The 15,304-nt window shown below is 35.7% G+C and overlaps 1 protein-coding gene across 5 annotated transcripts in view; it reads left to right on the top strand.

Moving 5' to 3' along the window:
- Positions 1-15,304, top strand: part of LOC145664530 (transmembrane channel-like protein 5) — a 107,099-nt gene that overhangs the window by 32,207 nt on the left and 59,588 nt on the right. For all 5 annotated transcript variants that reach the window (XR_014127460.1, XM_081731277.1, XM_081731275.1 and 2 more), the window contains exons 7-11: positions 172-362; positions 2,185-2,312; positions 8,208-8,356; positions 10,288-10,438; positions 14,588-14,959. Coding sequence is in view for 4 of the 5 variants with exons in the window: in XM_081731277.1 (XP_081587403.1) it covers positions 172-362; positions 2,185-2,312; positions 8,208-8,356; positions 10,288-10,438; positions 14,588-14,959 (991 nt within the window). In the remaining variant the exon portion in view is untranslated. The remainder of the gene's footprint in view (positions 1-171; positions 363-2,184; positions 2,313-8,207; positions 8,357-10,287; positions 10,439-14,587; positions 14,960-15,304) is intronic.

Here is a 15,304-nt window from a genome sequence, read left to right as displayed (position 1 = left end):
GAGACTCTACCATTTAGTCACCATGCTCCCTAAACTAGTGTAGTCAGTACATGTTTATTTTATTTAATATATGTTTAATATACATTACTTAATCTGATTTATTATGATTCATTGCACTTAATTATCATGAATAGACTAATTTGAATTTACCAAGCCCATTTTTTTCCACAGTTTTAGTTTTGTCGTCTTGCCACAAATCCTGTATCGTATTAAAGATTCACTAAGTACCTCAGAAGATGTGCCATCAACTACATCAACATCTAGCGAACAGGAGACACAAGAGCTCGTCTTTGATACAAGTCAATTTCTTACAACTGGGGGCCATACTTACTTTTATGAACTTAACAACAAAACGTATCCTGGTAGGTACTTGGAAGTTTTAATTGTGGTTTTCGGCTTTTATAAAGTTGTTATTTTAGACATGTTTTATCTATATGGAACCAACTAATATGATGGAGTACTCAAAGGCACTTCCACTGAGTGAATTACTTCAAAATATAGTTTGTACGTAGCATTCTCTCATGGAAATTGAGTCAGTTTGTGGGCAAGTGTTATAAAATTGAAACTCACAACTTCGGTAAAAATGGTTCCTTTTCTTTATTGAAGAGTTCCTGCAATGAGATATCCTGATCAAGCACTGAAAAGAAACATCCTGTAGAGACAAACTATTTCAACTATAAACAAGCCTCGTCTTCTTTTAATTTCTTGAAAGTTAAACATGCATTAATAAATAAATAAATAAGTAATTCAAAAAAAGTAATGAGTACAGCAAGTTGGTCGAAACAGTACAGTAAAAATTTAGTGACGTAAGTTCTTCAAATTGAGTATGATAATGTTTATTCCTATCTAAAAATGAATTAATTCTGTTAATTAGATAGTGAGTGGTAGTGAAAACTATCTACATGTTATTATTTATCCATTAAAAAAGATACCCGTCTATACTTTTGCTGTTTGTCGTCATTGGTCTTGGTTCGATTTTCATACGAATTAAGCTACTTGTTCATTTTGATAACTTACAAATATGCAATTGAAGAATCATTCTTCCAGCGGTCGTGCGACAAATAATAACGTAAATAGTCATGCGAAATTTCAATACCGGTTCATATGTAATATGAGTTTTGAAACATATCGGCGATTGTTAATGTTGAAATATTTATTCAATGGCAGAAGATGATAAATAAAAAGTTTGGTAGTTGATTTATACATGGAATAGTGTAGGTACATAGTTTATCGAAAAATGAGCGATATATTTGGACTAATTTGATAAATGTCTCTATTTACAGCATAGAGAGTCTCCAACTAACTTTTTTGTTATTTGTTTACATTGAAATAAGTTTAACGTGGTTTGTTATCTTACTAACAAACTTTGGCTGACATAATTTTAGTTTACTCTCTCTGATTGTTCAGTGCTCATTGAAAACGTAATCAGTATCTTGTGAATAAGTTGATCAAAAGCTTATCTGTTATAAATCGTTTTAACAACACAAATAAAGCTTACAGCTTCTGTAGTCTAGTACCTAATTTTACATTGCTCTTCATTGTAAACCTTCTCATGTAGAATCTGCAACATAAGGAATATATATATATATATATATATATATATATATATATTTTGCATCATTCAGACGAATAAAAATATAATTCGTAATGACAATTATTAACAATATCGTGTGTTTAAAATGATATCTGTTTTATAATTCTATGATTTTTGTCCTGACACATGTTGCATTTCGAACTACATGTCTCGTTGCTATTAGATCTCATTCGCTGGCTTACTGAGAAAGAAGAAAAATGCTATGTGGAGAAAAACAAATGAACGTTTCATACAAATATGAAATGACGCCATTGGCCGCATCCGGACAAAACTTTTGTCCCTACATTTAAATACATAACTTCGTGATTGTAAAATAATCAGCACATGTTACTATGCACTCAAAAGTTGCGGTCTTTATCGGACACTGAAAAATAAAAGAAATAATTTAATTTCAAATAAAAAAAAGTAATCCAAATTTCCACCTCACCTTTAACCCAATTTGGAGCTATTCGTACTAGTTGTTCTTGTTTTTAAAAATGTTTTTGTATGCAAATTTTTGCATAAAAACTCATATATATATATAGTGACGGAAACAGTTCCAGGAAGGCTTTATTTTCTTTCTTTTCTTTCTTTTTTTTTTTTAAAAAAAGCAACAGCACTGTCGATCTCTGGTATTTCTAGTCAGACAACAACTCCATCTGTAAACGAAGCAGATAACGAAGAACTGATATTGAAATCTAGCTATCCCTTCACCTTTGGAAATTTATTTACTGGAGAGGTAAGTTTCATGTTAGTTCAATGCTATTGATAGTGTTAAGCAAATATTGTCAAGTTAACAAGTGCTGCCAAGAGCAAATTAAGCGTAGTCAGCGTGAAATAAGTGAGATCTAGTGACCATAACAGAATTCACATTTTATTTTATTTTGTTGCCTTATAGCAAATCTTGGCTATTTTTAAAGTCAAGAGGTGAAATATGCGGCTGGTCAGGATCGAACTGGGAAGCCTAGTTTATTATGCCGGTAAGTTAATCACTGCGCTACTCAGTCTTTCCTCAGACCAGTCACACCCTTTAATCTTGAGGTTAGTGCTCAATATTTGATTACGTGGACTGTATTGGTAAAATCATTTAGGTAATTGATAAAAAAGTGTATTATTCATTCTTTGATTGTAGTTACAAAAGTGAACGAAGTGTTACAGATTTATAAATATTCAATATATTACGAGTAGATGGAGTTCTAATGAAGTGAAAGTGCTATTCTGGTATTTCTTTGGCGCAACTAAGAAAAAAGTATTATAGTTTTAGTTTTTCTTAAATATTTCATCGTGTGTGCTCAGGGAGCTACCCAAATAAAATTATACATTAATTAAGAGTTGGTAGCTTTCATAATATTTTACCTAAAATAGAATAACTTTTTTATGACAGAATAACTTCTTACTCATTTAAATTTAAGTCGGGGAAGTTAAATTAGTCTCTCTTTTATGTGATTATTCTCACGGTTTTAATTATTTCTAATTAGCAGTATGTCATATAAGGATTTTAGCTAAAGGTAAGAAAAAAATGTGTATCGTTTTCTGGCTAATGCTAGAATTTTGTTTCTTGATATAGACAAATCACAATATTTCATGTGTCTTAAATCAGTGTTTTAGTGCGAGTTTCGCGCTTTTAGTGTAAGATTAATTTTATAAATATGACTGTAATTTCAACTAAACGATTAATTAGCTGTAGGTCGAAAATTTCACTTAATCATAGTAGTAGTAAAAGTGCAATAAATAAGATTCATTTTTACAAGGACGTAATTTAAATTATAAATGATAGACCTGTGCTTGTTTGATCCTCTTTGCCAGAAGTTTATTCTACACTTATAATTGTATATATCATGAATGTGTCATGAATACATTAGTTGAATAATATCGAAATGGATGGTTTTGATAAAACAAGTTCACTAATCTGGCAAAAGGATCGTCAAGTCGTAGCTTGAAGAAACATAAACGATAATAAATGGTACTGTTTAATTTTCAGGTGCAAGTTACTTTCAGTATTTATTTTTACATAGTGGTTTATTTATTTTTTTTTAATGCTAATATATTGAAAAGCCGGAAGATCACTCAAAGTATTAACGTAGAATTGTGACCAAGCGCGTTGACAGTATTCAGTAAGGAAATCTAGTTACAATATTGGTTTCTTTTGAAAATGATACTACTCTTAATTGTTCTTCGACAATAATATGTAAAGTCGGATTATTTATATTCAAGTGCAAAAGTCTGTGTATTGTCGTAGCTGATAATCTCACTTCTCATTGACATTAATTATGACTATGAAAACGTATTCACAATTTAAGCAGACGTTGGTCTGATTATGTACTTGGTCATTGACATTCATTGCTGCTGTTACACGTGATAATTTTTCTAATGTGGTGGACTTAACGAAACTTGCATAAACTTTCTACCTTGTATAGCATATCAATAAACAACGCTAAGATCGCCATTTTTTAATGTATCAAGCACGAACCGTATCTTCTAGCGTAAAAGTCAACGGTAGTGCGCCTGCGTAATTTCAGCGTTAATGTTTTATTTTAACAAGATAGACTAACGAAGTCCACTTAGTCGTGAAATAAATCAACTCGATCAGATTTTCAACATAGATGAGGTTCGGGCCTGGGATGTTTTTTGAAATCTTTGAGTTTTACGTCCCACGGTTATGCCGGCTAGGGTAAAGGAGAAATTTGATTTTTATTTCACTTTCATGGTAGAACTTAGGGGAGGGGGACATATATAAAAATAAATAAAACTTAATAACTCTTGAACCACCCGACTGATTTCGATCAAATTCTCAACATAAATGAGGTTTGAGCCTGGGCTGGTTTCATCATTTCACTTTAACGATGCTAGTTAGGGGAGGGTGAGAGATATTTAAAAATGATCAAAAATGGAAAATGACCGATATTAGTGTCGAATCCATAGTTTTCGGGGTTGCTGAGACGAACAGTGACACTTCTGATTCAATTTAAATCCAAATTTAGCCCTTTCTGTCCAAAATAAAACGTATTCTCCCCGTACGAAGAACGGGCAATCTGATATTAATTAAATGTATGTATGGTAGAATGACTGTTAAATTATGGCAGTGGTTAAGTACTGCAGGCAGAGTTGCTCACCAGTTGTGAGGTAGTCAAGTCCATTCCAAATAATAGATATTTTGTTTACCTAGCGACTTCGGAATGTAAGATCCATTAACTGAAGAGTTTTTGTAATTTAAAGAAAAACTGATTTAGTTTGAGATAGAGAACATAGAATTCAAAGTGGGCGTGTCGATCAGAGATATGTAGAGGAAAATCTACTTTTAAACTTCGTATGTGAAATAGTTGTCCGAAAATTTATTTCTAGTATTTTATTTAGCTGTCGAGCAGTTTTATATTTTTTTCTCTTTTATGTGCTATATAGATCTTGATAAGTTACTTGAAACCATTGGCTTCTATTAAGTCAGGGGTGCCAGCAAGGTGGTAAGGGGTCATGACTGAAATTTTAAGAAGAACAAAAAATGACATTTAAACCAGTTAGGGACTAAAATTATGTATAAAAGTGCATAATTTATAAAAAGAATTATACTTTTTGATCAAGGCTGCACCACACGAGCATCTCTGGCAGGAGAAGAGGGGGGAGGACGCGTTCCCCCGAAAATTCTATGTAAAAAAGGAAATGGAAGAAGGCTTAAGTACTTATATCGAAGTAGTAAATAAACGAGGAACATACGAATGCTATATTTGTTCTTAAGTAGTAGTATTAAAGAATTGTCTTCTGAATACCGCGGTGTGATCGGAGCAAAACAAGAGAAGAAAAGATAGACTACAATTAATGAATAGCACTAAATCATATAATTGCTATATCAAGACAAAGATAATGAACACAGTGGTTTAAAAAAATGCGAAAATTGTCAGATCAAAATCCTGAGATGACAGGTTGAATCCTACTGAAATATATATATCTAAAAAGAAAAGCAGGAGTAAAGTTGGATATTAAACGCTGTAAAGTTGGGAAGAAAATAGATTTGTTTGAAATATAAAAGGAAGATATATCAGTTGAGAAAAAGTAGATATAGGAAAGAACTAGAAGTAGAAATATTTTGAATTTCGGGAGTAGAGGTACGGTATTAGGAAAATAGCACAGCAAAGAAACATGGATTGTGGAAGAAGCTTTCAAAACTAGGGAAATGAAAGCATGGAAACAAAGTTGCAGTGAAAAATGTATAATGTGTATAAAGTTGAACTGGGAATTGAGAAGTGAAATTCAACGAAGACAGGAACTATACAGTAGATGTAAAGGGACCCCGACATTTACTATATAGAAACTTCTCAATATGTAGCAAGGGATTGTCGAGTGATGGGAGAGTATGATTAATTATACTGGTAGAGATAGAAACTTTAAACACGCTAACTCAAGTAACTCACGATTTTGACGAAAATTTAGTTGAGTATGCAAACATTCTTTCTTCTAGTCGTCCCCCTAAATTTTTACATGCCAGAGACGCCTATGCTGCACCATGAGGAAGGGAAGCTGATGAAGGGCAGATTTTTTAAAAAGTTTAAAAATAAATATTGTATTTGTAGAAATGGGCTATGAAAACTAGGGCTGTGTTATTTATGGGCACCCCTGATCAATTATCTCAAATATATTAATGTTTTTACGACTAGAATAGAGCTACTGCGAGCAAAACTAGAAAAATATATGGAAAACGGAAAAGGGTTCGAAGTACAAAGGTTTGTTCATTTATTTTGAGCCGAATTTAAATGAGCTACTTACCTAAGAAAATGTCGTCATTCTACCACCAGTTGTGTTCGATCTGCAGGCTACCTGTACTGGCTATTGCTCGGCATCGCAGTTTGCACTGCAGCTGGACCATTAATATTTCATCCTAGTCCTATTTATAGGCTTTCGACAGGACAGAGACGGTGTGGACTTGACTATGGGACAGGTACCGTTTGAAGAATCCAGAAGTGCAATAGTTCATTGGACTAGCATCTGGACTTTTGACAGGGATGTCAGAGAAGGAAATTGGAGAAATTCCAGTTTCCTCTTTTATACAGCGATAAAGAATTCCAGCAATGTTTTCGCCATGTGGCTTGATGCTTTGTCTTGGTGCAGTTCAACCTGGTTCACGTCTTGTCCGCACAAGGCTGGGATTTCGTCTAGTTCATTTTAGGCAGGAATGAGTCTGGTAGTACGCAGCATTGATTTTGACGTTTCGCACCACCTTTTGGAGAAACTATTTGTTCCTGTATGGGAAAGCGGCCACAATGATGAACCCTTTTGTGAAATTTTGTGCACACTGGGCGGAAGAATGTGGTCCGATCCTCGGTGTTAGCCTGTATGTGTGGCATGATCTTTCACCGATCACCCGCGAGATGACGTTCAAACAACTTCCTGTGGTTCGTTTTTTGCTCAGCCACACGGTTTTAGGGCGTACAGATTGCTTTTGCAAACGACCGTTAGCGCGGTTGATTGTCGCCTGCGATGTGCGGTAGTTGCTGGCTATCTCACGCTGTGTGTGCAGGATTTTTTGAGGTCGTCATACTTTGAACCACATGCAATAGCGATAGAGTCTTCTTTACGGAAGGTAGATTTCTAGTTGCTCGCGTCGGTATGATGGGTCCGGACTCTATGCCACATATTGACGTATAATACGATTCACAGTGGCACGACCTACACAAAATTTACACATTTAACACATTTCTACGATGCGCGACGCCATAAACTTAGCGTTAGAAAGGGACACACTGAATCCTTCGTAGAATCTATTGTTTCAGCGGCACCAGACTATGCTAAACCACACTGCTCTGCTGCATGACTAACGAGATATTGTTGCTTGCATTGTGGCGATCTCATGAAGATAGGTTGCGCATGCGCGGTACAGTTGCATATAGACTTATATATATATATATATATATATATATATATATATATATATATGAATATATATATATATATATATATATATATATATATGAATCAGTATCTGTATTTAGATCGGTTTATATATTTGAGTATTTGTTAATATTGAAAGAACAAATGAACTAATGTCATTCATTTTTAATTATATTTTTTTCATTTATCGCCATTGCTCAAACCAGAATAATCGATTGAAATATGCCCAAATGTACCACCATCTCGTAATACGTGCTTATATATGTCTCTAGATTTAATAGCTTTTTCCCTTCTAGTAAAATTGGTCTAAATGTTTTCTAATAAGAAGCTTCCTACATTGAATCTGTTCACGCTTTTTCGTGATCTCTTTATGAACCTTTCTTTTTAAGACGATTTAAAATTATAAGTGTCCTCATACGGTTGTATTCTAATATATGAATAGTAGTACTTTCAAAAATGTGCATGAAAAAAAAATATCCATTAGACTAAAAGACTGTGCCAATAAAAATATAAGCATATTAATGCCAATTTGTGTTGTATTGTGTAGATGTGTATCAAGATTCAAGCTCTAAGTGACAAACAGTTTTCTTTGTAATGATACATTTTTTCGCGTAAAATAATAATAATGATGATAAAAACATGATCGAAAGCAGCTTGAGATTATCAACTAAAAAGAAAAAGATTTCTTTTTAAATATAACTAAATTAGAGAATGAATTATAGACTTATTTTACATATACATGTGTTTGATTTTTTAGGGTTTCTTTGTTGACACGGAGCTCTATTACGGATTCTACACCAATGAAACTTTGTCATTGTTTGAAGGCTTTGATTACAGTATTCGGCAGGGATATTTCTTCACAATTATTTTCTGTTATTTGCTAAGCCTCGTTATACTCTCCGTTAGGTAAGTAAAGTTCTTGTCTTCTTAGTTTCCGTAAATTTCTTGAGCCATTATCCTTTTCAGTGCTGTGTTGAACTCATTTGAATCCATTGACAGTGTTATCATAAATGCCATCTGTACTTCGTTTTTTTTTTAATGGAACTGTATCTAGACAGATTCAGTTCAAAGCAGGGCCGTGCCATGGAAAATCAGCACCCGGGGCGAGAATATACGGCGGCGCCCCCATACATGTATTCCAAACAATTTTTCCTATCTTTTTTCCTTTTTTCTCCCTAATTTTTCGCCCCCTTACTTCGGCGGCCGGGGCCGTCGACGGGCTCGTTCCCCCACGGCACGGCCCTGGTTCAAAGTATTCTACTAACACGCATGCAATATTGTTGGATTGATGTAAAAGTTTGTCCCGTTTTTGTGACAAGACTTGAAGAAACAGTTGCTTTCGTAAACATGAGATTTAATTAATGAAGTATATTCCGTTCTGTTCGATTATGTTTCTCCATCTCTCCGGTAGCTGCGTAATCTCGTGTTCGTAGAAATTCTGAGGGAACTGATCCAGGTGATTTTTCAGGTCTTCTAAGGAAACAAAGTTTTTACCATTTTGGCTGTTTCGAATCAATCGAAATAAGTGTTAGTCCTAGCGATGCATTCTTGCGTTTTCGAAAACAAAAGAACATATATCGAAAGTGATTTTTGTTTTCTGACACACAACCCAATCAAATCAACCAATTATTCCCCCGCTCATTCTCGGAAGTTTCTTCTGTCACACAACAGCAAAAGTGGCCCCACACAGCATAGTCGCTAACACTCTCGCCTTCGGTGCGAGTGGTCCCGGATTCGATTCCCGGTGTGGGCACTCGGTCGAAAAAGTGTAAAATGCTTTTTCAGGCCAGCCATCCTGAATTAAGTTTTCGTGGGTTTTCCTCATTCACACCAGGCAAATGCCGGGGTGGTACCTAACATAGATCCCAGGCAGCTACTTCCTTCCCTTTCCCCGGATAGTGTGCTCGCCGGGGGACGTCTTCCCTCAAAACCTGATGGGCTAAATGGCCATAGATGCCGAAAGCCCAGAAATCTAAAATCCTAATCTTAATACTACACAACAGCAAAACTGTGCACGTGAAGAAGCAGACACTTCAATTTTGCACTTCAATGGCCATCTAACGCCAAAAACGGAACGAACTTTCGCATATAAGATGCGAACCAATAATATATAAGATAAAAGGCAATAACCTTAATGAATTTCACTAGTGTTCACTATTAAGTGAGCATATCACTATCAACAAGTTTTCGTCACCGCCTTGAAGCTAAAGTAATCTAAATACATTTGTAATATACCAATGTAAATACATTTGTAATAACTTAGTTTCACAGCAAGACGATAAAGTAGAGCGAAAATTATATGAAAATATTGTATTGTCATGGGGTTTACGTGTCTGCAGAAAATTTCGGTGCTCTAATTAGTATGGAAGTGCGTGAAATATAAGTTACAAGATTTGACTGTAACAAGCTTACAGAAAAATAATTTAATAAAAGGATCCTAATAAGCACAATAATTGGAAACACTTAAAATCTAACCGTCAGTTTAGTACAAGAGCGCCCATTGTGACTGCACAAATTTTATGGTGCAGTTTAAAACTCAAGTTTCATTTATTCCTCCTTCAAAACCTTGGAATCAAGCTTACGCCATCGTAGTTTTTAGTTTTAACCATTTTTAGGCGAAATATTGAAGAAATTGTACACAGAGGATATAGTAAGGTAATAGTATTTATTTGTTTCCCTAAATGAACAAGAACATCTCTCTTGTTATCGTTTTTGAGAAGATCTAGTATTTTTCGTTTTAAGTTATATTTTTTGTGTAGTAAATGATGTGTTCCCATGTACACAGCGTGTAGCTGAATTGAAGTTCGTAATTTCGTATTTAAATTTTTGCTTTTCAGCATGGCGAGATCATATCGCAAGAATTTCATTGAAAGCTCTGGAGGAAAACAAAATGTATTTTCTCATAAAATATTTTGTGGATGGGATTTCGGAATAGCAACTGAAGAAGCGGCTCTCCTAAAATCAAAGAGCATTTACAATGAACTCAAGGTAGTAAATCTTTCTGACTTTTTTTTCTATGTTTATAGAGTCTTGGTACGTTTTCAAAGAATGTTTGCATCTTATTTAAAATTTACAAATGTTCGGGGTACGTAATTCCTTAACATTTTGTTAATCATTGTATATATCGTATTTACATAGTTTTACTTTACACACGCATTACTACAGTTACGTAGGTTGGGATAGATTGAACTGAATACATTTTGACTCACCTTAGTATTTCATTCACGCATGGATAAATGACTCGTCGGCTACATACGAGGGTTACTGAAAAAGGATTGTGGAAATTACTATTTATAGTAGCGTTAGTGTTAAGATATTTTAAAATTCGCAAAAGTAGATCTTTTTATGTTTAAATTATCATTGCTTCTTTGTTCTAAGCTATTCGCTTTTTTTTTTTTTTTTTTTTTTTTTGCACAACAGTTTTAAAAAAAGTGCCTCAGAAACCGCTGTTCGGAATGTGTCAACGGCTACTTCAGGCGATGTAAATCGCTACACATCTGATTTTTCATGTGTGGGAATGAGAAAAAGTCATTAAGTGTTAAATCAAGTGAGTACGAACAGTGAGTCATTAATTTGACATTTTTAGTGAACAAAGATCAATAATTTGGTGCGGTGAGTGAGAACTGGTGTTGTGTGGGGAAGAATGATGCACAATTTGAGTTTGTTTTACAGAATTAATTGATGACTACTGGTAAACAAATTATTGTATTTTACTCTGATTGCTACATTTTTTGTGTTACCGAAGAAACAAGCCATCATTTGCTTGACAGCACTTCTCGAGCAACTTTTGTTGGTTTTGGCTCAGTTTGAAATACACAAACAGTTGATTGCTGTACGGTTTTGTGTTCGTACGAATAGATCCAAGTTTCGTTTGCTGTAAAGATGTAATACACCAAATTTGTCTTCCTTTGGTTGAATTATTTGATCATTTATTTACACCGATTCTTTACGAGCCTGTTGAGCTTGAGTTATCAAGTTGTGTGGAAGTTTCCGTACGTTTAGGTGACCATGCAAAATCGTATGTATTACTTTCATGTTAACGTTCAAGGATGCCGAATCACAGTATGTCACATGCCGATCTCTTCTGCAGAGGTTGTTCAGCCTACGTTTGGCCGATTTCGTTCCTTCCCCCTTCCGGGCAGAATGGACTCACCCGACCTGGCTCGTAGCGTCCTGCAGTGTTGTGCAGTGGCTTCCTGGGAACGGAGTTGTTTTTCCGCGCGGATAACAATAACGCACAAAACAGGACCATTGTTGTGAGTGTTGTGTTAAATTTGTTTCCAAGTGTGTGAGTTTCCGCTCTGTGACCAAAATGCCGCCCAAACTAAGCCGGTTTTGGGAAGGCTATGTTGCGGCTCTTTATGACGCCTACATTAGTGTTTCTGTTATTAGAAAACAGTGCAAGAAGAATGGTTGCAACATCAGTTTAAGTGGAATAAAAAATGTTATTAAAAAGTACAAAGGCAACGAAGCTCCACCATTTGGATCACCAACGAAGTTGCCTAGGAAGCGGGAATGCACCAAGGCCACCTCCACCATGCAGAGGAAACTTCGCAAAATGGCAAGGCAAGAAAATCTGCCAACACAAAGGTATATGGCTAATCGTCTTGACGTGTCTTTGGAAACTGTGAGCCGAACGTTACACCATCAACTCAAGCTGGAAAAAGTCATGAAAGCTCCCGGCCATCTTCTCACGGATGCCCACCAAAAGGAACGAAAGTGTAACGCCCGGAAGCTGTACGAACGGCATCTGGCAAAACAAAGGTGGATGTACGTCGTAACGCTCGATGAAGCATGGTTTTTCCTTTCCGACTACGGCAAACCGAGAGCCATCATGTACCGAGAGAAAGGCGCCAAGAATTTCAGAAGGTGGGTCCGTGTCTGTAAAGAATCCGTCCCAAAAGGGTTCATGGTCGTTACTGGCTACTGTTACCGAGGTAAACTGAAGATTCGTAGGGTGGCGAAGAACTGCAAAATAAATTCGCAGTATTTTCAGGAGCAGATCATGCGGCCGATCTACGAGCATGAGATTCCAACAATGTACTGAAATGACACCAATCTGGTGCGCATTCACATGGAAAAGGCCTTATCACATACCTCACGATCGTCCCTCGCATTCTACAGGGAGATGGAGGAGGCAAGTGGTATACAGGTGATACCTTTCAATGAGGTACCTGTTAAATCTCCAGATGCAAGTCGTATGGACTATTGTGGATTTGGATTGCTGAAGCGGGCTTTGGGAAAACGGCTTGTGACAACTATGGAAGGACTTTGGAAAGCTGTGCAAAGGGAATGGGACAAGATTCCCTTCCCAGTTCTTTAGAGAAGCCTATTACAGTGGAAATTACGCTGTCGGGCTATTGTTAGGAACCAAGGGAAACACATCGAGCACTTACGGACCTGGCGCCATTGTTTCTTCTAAATTTTTAGGTAAGTCGAAATTGGCCAAATGTAGACTGAACAACCTCTGTAGTCATTACAACATCAACGTTACTTGCAACAACAGACGTAAATAGATGACGTTCATGAAATTAATCATTGAGAAATATATAACCACGCTGGAGTTATGAAATCACTTTTATAGTGCTTCATCGCCAAAAGCCAAGTGAAGTCGCTCGATGCATTGTTTCTCGTAATAAAAATAAATAAATAAATAAACAATAATAATAATAATATCATTGCTCGAAAGTGAATTTCCATTACTGTGGAAAATAAACGAATTGGCTTAAACAATCGAAAACAATTTAAACATAAAATATATATATATATATATATTCTTCCGAATTTTATAATAACGGATCACTAGCGCCACTGTAAGTAGTAGTCTGCAGAAACTTTTCCAGCAGCTCTCGTATTTTGAAGGTGAAACTTTTGTCTTTTTCAGGTCTTGCAAGTTCGTACAGGATTACATCCCTACTTCATTAAAAAATTGCCAACAGTGCATTTAGAAGTGGCTTGTATGATTGCAAATGGTGCAAATGGTATTTTGATAGTTTCATAGGTTTTTTTCGTTCATCTAGTGTGTAATTCTATTTACGAGGAGTGGCTGGTATATTCGCGACCTAAGGCATTAAATAAAAGTTTCAATTAAAAAAAAAAATCAATATAATCTCCCTTGAGGGAAATGCATTTCTCACATCCGGCATACAGTGCTTTACTACCGCCGAAAAAAGCCCTTTCTTTGCTTTTAAAGTGACTTTCTACAGCCGCTTCAATTTCATTCTCATCCTCTAATCTTCGGCCTCTTAACCCCTTTTTCAGATTGGAGGAAAGAAAATAGTTGCTCGAGACCAGGCTTGGGCTGTAGAGTCTGTAATCTGTCTCTTTAAAACCTGTATCTTTTAAGGCTTGTCTTGAAATTGCGCTATGTGGACCAGCGCGTTGTCCTCCAGAAACAGCACTCCCCGGCTGAATTTCCCACGTCACTTCTGTAAGATTGCCTCACGAACCTTAGTCAATAAATTTGCATAATATTGATCATTCATCGTAGTCCCCTTTGGTGGATAATCGATCGCAAAACACCTTGGCTGTATCAACAGTCCATGTGATCATAAACTGACGCAAAGTAAAAACATGATCAGAAATGTAATATGCAAATAGCCAAGACGAGTTACTAAATTAAACGAATATAATCTGAAAGTCAGATTCCAAAAAGGGATTTTTATAAATATTATATTTTTCACATATTTCAATTTTGTATTTTTTACTTGTACGTACGGTACAGCCGGCATTGAGTGTGGGTCATCCTTATGACGTCAGCAAAAGCACACGGAGCTTCCAAATTGTTCCTCACTAATTGACCCGTGCTCAAGTACAGATTGCATTTTCGTAAATCTTCATAATTGTTTTTTTCCTATTTTATCAGACAGTTAGAAAATGGTACCCCTTATAATTTGTACTGCTGTAGAAGAAAACATATTTGAAACAGAAAGCTTTGTTTATAGGATTACGGTGACATAAAACTTAATCATAATGTTTATTCAGTTGTGCAAGTATGAAAGCAACATATAATGCACTTTTGTATTTTAGTTGAATTATAATTTTTAATTCATAAGCTATTTTTGATTTGTATTTATTTATTTATTATTTATATTATTTTTATTTATTTATTTATGTATTTATTTATTATTTTTGTAGGAACTCCTTGCTGAAGATTCGAGTGAAGATTCGCATGATAGCTGTATGACTAAATTCTATACTGTAATGCTACAAATGTCGTTGCACATTCTGTGTATCCTTATACTTAGTGGTATGGGAGTACTTATGTGGCAGCTTTTAAATTACACTTTTGGAGAAAGGCAGGACATTACCAACGCCTGCATGATGTCATTAGTTGTTACTGTTATTATGGTGGTAATTCCTATGTTTTTCTCATGGTTGGTGAAGTTCGAAGATTACAAGAGCCCTCGATTTGCTCTATATGTGACTTTAGTGAGAACGTTTGCTCTCGAAGTGGTGGTCATTGGTGTTTTGATAGCATTTTGGCTAGAACATGCCTCCTCCCATTTGGTAAGTGTTCGATTGATGTTCGTAGAATAGAAAATGAATTGTACAGGGGTGTCCGGAAGTGGGCGTACCTCCCCTTTAGTTTCAACAGTATAGTGTTAGTTATTGTAGAATGTCTTTACACAGTTACCTTGAAGTCTTAAGGGTCATAAACATCAGTATGATCACCATCCATATCGTAACTCAGCTGAATTTTGCACCAAATTCTCGCAGATGTTTTGCGGAGATACTCCGGAGTCACGAGGATGAAGGCGTGTTCCACAACTGCTGGTAATTCCTACGTTGTGATATCGAGTGTTTGTTTCTTGTTGCTTTATGAAACCCCAGAGAGCATTGTCTGGTGTCACA

Source organism: Thermobia domestica, chromosome 11 (assembly GCF_964235325.1).
Source record: "Thermobia domestica chromosome 11, izTheDome1.hap1.1, whole genome shotgun sequence".
In the NCBI taxonomy this organism is placed as follows: domain Eukaryota; kingdom Metazoa; phylum Arthropoda; class Insecta; order Zygentoma; family Lepismatidae; genus Thermobia; species Thermobia domestica.
Note: the sequence above shows the minus strand (reverse complement) of the source record. Positions and strands in the feature narration are given on the sequence as shown.